A 4,116-nucleotide genomic window follows, 5' to 3' on the forward strand; every position below is an offset into this window, starting at 1 on the left:
AGCTCACACATGGCTGGCCGCATGTTTCGGTTGCATGCGTCGCGACATCTCGTGCTTGGCCACTCCACCTCGTGCTTCTATGTGTCAAGCTGCATGGAACTTCTTCATGCACGTATACACCTCCTTCTTGTGTTGACACTCAGCAGGTTAAATGGTTGACACCACGTCCTGATCCCTTAGATCAAGCCAACTCGAGCTTCTCGGTCGATTTGCGCGGTTTCGGCTCTTCTGGTGAATTTTCATCCCGCGATCAATCCCGAATATTTTTCCGTTCACGTTCTGATTTTCTGAATATTTTTAATAAATTCCATATGAATTCTGATATGGAAGCGTCGTGCTTTTAAAACATCGTGCTTCCAAAAATATCATGCCTCCAAAACGTCTATCTGATCAATCTAAGACATCTTCTAACTATGGTCGAGCATCCTATTTGACTCATATTTCACTCACGATCAATTCTTCGACCACTTCGTTCTTCGAAATTTCCCGATCAATCTTTATCGCCCGCGATTCGACCACCAAGTTGATGCTCGACCAATCTTCTGTCTCGACCATTTTTATCCCGAAGGGCGGGTTATCACACAATCCCTACTCCAGCTCCTCTGATTTTGCTGGATCCATCAATGTGTAGGATCCATTCTCCCTCTTCCTTACTTTCACCTCGGAGGCGTACCTCCTGCTCCAGAGCTGGGAGCAAGGCATGGGCGAATTCAGCCACGAAGTCTGCTAGGACCTGTGACTTTATAGACGTGGCGGGTCGAAATATTACATCGTACTCCCCTAGTTCCACGGGCCATTTGGCTAGGCGTCCAGAGACTTCTGGTTTATGGAGGACCAACTTTACAGGGAAGGAGGTAACAACCACGATTGGATGAGCCTGGAAGTAAGGTCGGAGCTTGCGAGCGGCGACAATCAGGGGTAAGGCCAGCTTTTCTAGGTGGCTATAGCGGGTCTCCGCGTCTAGGAGAGCCTTGCTTACGTAATAGATTGGTAGCTGCTTGTTTTTCTCCTCGCGAACTAAGACGGCGCTCACGACGTGTGTGGAGACCGCTAGATATAGCAGCAGGACTTCACCTAGTAGTGGCTTGGACAGGAGAGGAGGAGTGGTGAGATATGTATTAGCTCTTGGAGAGCGGATTCGCATTCTCCCGTCCACTGGAAATCCTTCGGATTCTTGAGAGTTCCGAAAAAGGCGTGAGATTTGTCAGAGAGTCTGGAGATGAACCTGCTCAAGGCTGCCATCCTTCCCGTTTGCTTTTAAACCTCCTTGACGTTCTTCGGGGAATGGATTGAATGAATGGCCCTGATTTGCTCTGGGTTAGCCTCGATGCCCCGGTGGGTTACGATGTACCCGAGGAACTTGCCAGAACTGACCCCAAATGAGCATTTAGCTGGGTTGACCTTCATGTTATATTTCCTGAGGGTGGAGAAGGCTTGCTGCAGGTGAGATATGTGATCTTCGGCTTCCAGGGATTTGACCAGCATGTCATCGATGTAGACATACATGGTTCTTCCGATTTGGTCCGCGAACATCATGTTGACCAGCCGTTGATAGGTCGATCCTGCGTTCTTTAAGCCGAAGGGCACGACCTTGTAGCAGTAGATCCCTCTGGACGTCATGAAGGATGTTTTCTCCTGGTCTTCCGGATGCATAAGTATCTGATTGTAGCCAGAGAACGCGTCCATGAAGCTCATCAGTTGGTGCCCCGCGGTGGCGTCCACCAGCTTGTCGATACGAGGTAGCGGGAAGGGGTCCTTTGGACATGACTTGTTGAAGTCCATGAAATCGATGCAGACTCTCCACTTCCCATTCTTTTTCTGGACCACGACGACGTTGGCTAGCTACTCTGGGTACTGCACCTCGCGAATGAACCCCGCGCCGAGCAGGCTCTTGACTTCGTCGTTGATGATCGCGTCTCTCTCGGGGGAAAACTTCTGTCTCTTTTGTCTGACAGGTTGATTTAGGGGGTCCACCTGCAGCTTGTGCATGATGATCTCTGGATCGATCCCAGGCATATCTTCGTGGTACCAAGCGAAGCAGTCGGAGTTAGACCTGAGGAAGTCTATCAGTCTTCTTCTCAATCCTTCGGTTTGCTTCGAGCCGATCTTGAGATGTCGGGCCTGATCTCCTTCGGTTAATGGCACCTCGTCCATTTCCTCTACCTCCGGTTCCTCGGTGTGACGAGCCGGAGGTTTGCTCTGTAACTGCTATAAGACCTTGGTCTTTCCTTTCATATTGGTCTGATAGCAGGAACGAGAATATTCCTGATCTCCTCTGATCGCCTTTATGTCCCAGGATGTAGGAAATTTCACCATTTGGTCAAGAGTCCAGGGGATGGCCCCCATTCCGTGAATCCAGGGCAATCCTAGAATCATGTTGTAAGACGAGTCGGAGTCAACCACGAGGAACTTGGTTGACATGTTGATTCCTTCGGCGTATACGGGGAGGGTTATCTCCCCGGCGGTTTGTTTGACTTCCCCGCTGAACCCTATAAGCGGGGTTACCCTCTGAGTTAGAGCGCCTTCCTCCAGCCCTTGGTCCTTGTATGCGGCCTGGAAGATGATGTTCCCGGAGCTTCCATTATCTACCAATATCCTTTTTTCCAGGCAGTTCGCTATAATGAGCGAGATAACCAGGGCGTCATGATGAGGAGTGAGGACTTTCCCCTGCTCCTTGGCCGTGAAGCTTATCTCGTCCATTCCTAGGAGCAGGTGTTTTGGCTTGGCTGCCTCTAGGCCGTGCTTGGCGGTCCGAGTGCTTTTCTTTGCAGCTGCATGGCTTATGCCGCTAATTTCTGAACCGCCCGAAATGACATGGATCACTCGGTCCTGTCGCGGTGGTGAGACGGGAGCAGCTTCAGTGGGCTTACCCGTTTTCTCCTTGCTTAGATGGCTCTTGGCCTTTTCGGAAAGGAACTCCCTGAGGCGCCCTTTCCTAAGCAGCTCGTTGACCTCGATCTTTAGTGCGACGCAGTCCTCCGTTTTGTGACCGTGGTCTCGATGAAAGTCGCACCAGAAGCCAGGGTTCCGGAAAGAGTCGAGGGCTTTCATATTCTGAGGCCACTTGACCTGCTGGCCCATCTGCCTTAGAACATTGATCAGCTCCGGCCTTGAGACGGAGAGGTGAGAGATGTCTGGCCACGTGGACACTGCCATCCTTTCTGCCTTCTCGCTCGGGCGGTTCTGGTACCTGCCTCGGTTTCGATTCCCGGAGTCCCTAGCTGGTATTTGAGAGGGTTTCTCGTCTCGCTCGGTTCGGTCTAGTCTGATCGTCTTGGGATCTTGCTTTTGTTGTGCCTAGGCACGGCTGGCGACGTCTTCCTCCCATTTGACACTGATACTTGGTCAGCTCCTTGTAGAGATCTCCGTCGGGGAGCAGACCTCTCTTGAAAGCAGAGATAGCAGTGGGGATACTGCATTCGGGGATAGCCACCATCTCTTGATTGAAGCGGGCTATGTAGCCTCGCAGGGGTTCGCGCGGTGCTGGAAGATTTCGTAGAGGCTGTCGGAGGTTTTCTCCATGTACCTGCTGCTGGCGAATTGCTCCACGAATTTGTGAAGGAGGCTATGGATCTGGAGGGTAAGTTGATATACCACTGCCGAGCGGGTCCGGTCAGGGTGACCCCTTTGGGAGTGCTACGGCGAGTATCCTTTGTCTGTATTGGGTGATGTGGTCGTTCGGATCTGTGGTGCCGTCGTACGCCTTTATGCTGGGGAAAGAGAACTTCTTGGGCATCTCGATCAAGGTGATCTCATCCGTGAAGGGGGTATCAGCGTAGGAGTCGGGGGTGGTCTTCCGGATGGGGGGGAGCTACCCCCGAGAGTCTCTCTACCATGGATTGCATGGCGTCGAGCCTATCGGAGAACATCTGGTGAAGGTGAGCGATCATGGGAGACTCCGTTCTCACTGCTCCGTCTGATGCTTCCTTATCAGGCTCAGGCTCCGAGTCGCTGTCCTCCACGTCGTAGGTCTGAGCATCCTTGGCCTTTTCTCGCGTAGATGCGTCTCCTCCTGGCGCCGTAGTTGGGAGGTTTGCGCCTATCCTGGAGTTGGGTGTTTCCAGAGTCGGCATAAGGCGAATCTAAGTCCGGAATCGACGCTTCTTGTTGTTTGCC

The 4,116-nt window shown here is 52.1% G+C and overlaps 1 protein-coding gene across 1 annotated transcript; it reads right to left on the reverse strand.

The window, feature by feature from the left end:
• Positions 1-2,208: 2,208 nt before the first annotated feature.
• LOC111206148 lies at positions 2,209-3,156 on the reverse strand. Its single transcript, XM_022702519.2, has one exon. It carries the CDS (start codon positions 3,154-3,156, stop codon positions 2,209-2,211), a length of 948 nt encoding a protein of 315 aa, XP_022558240.2.
• Between the last annotated feature and the right edge of the window lie 960 nt (positions 3,157-4,116).

The sequence above is a fragment of the Brassica napus genome, chromosome C5, assembly GCF_020379485.1.
Source record: "Brassica napus cultivar Da-Ae chromosome C5, Da-Ae, whole genome shotgun sequence".
Classification (NCBI taxonomy): Eukaryota; Viridiplantae; Streptophyta; class Magnoliopsida; order Brassicales; family Brassicaceae; genus Brassica; species Brassica napus.

Coding starts and splice junctions, on each gene's coding strand:
- LOC111206148 (XM_022702519.2), bottom strand. CDS start 3,156: ATGGCAGTGTCCACGTGGCCAGACATCTCTCACCTCTCCGTCTCAAGG.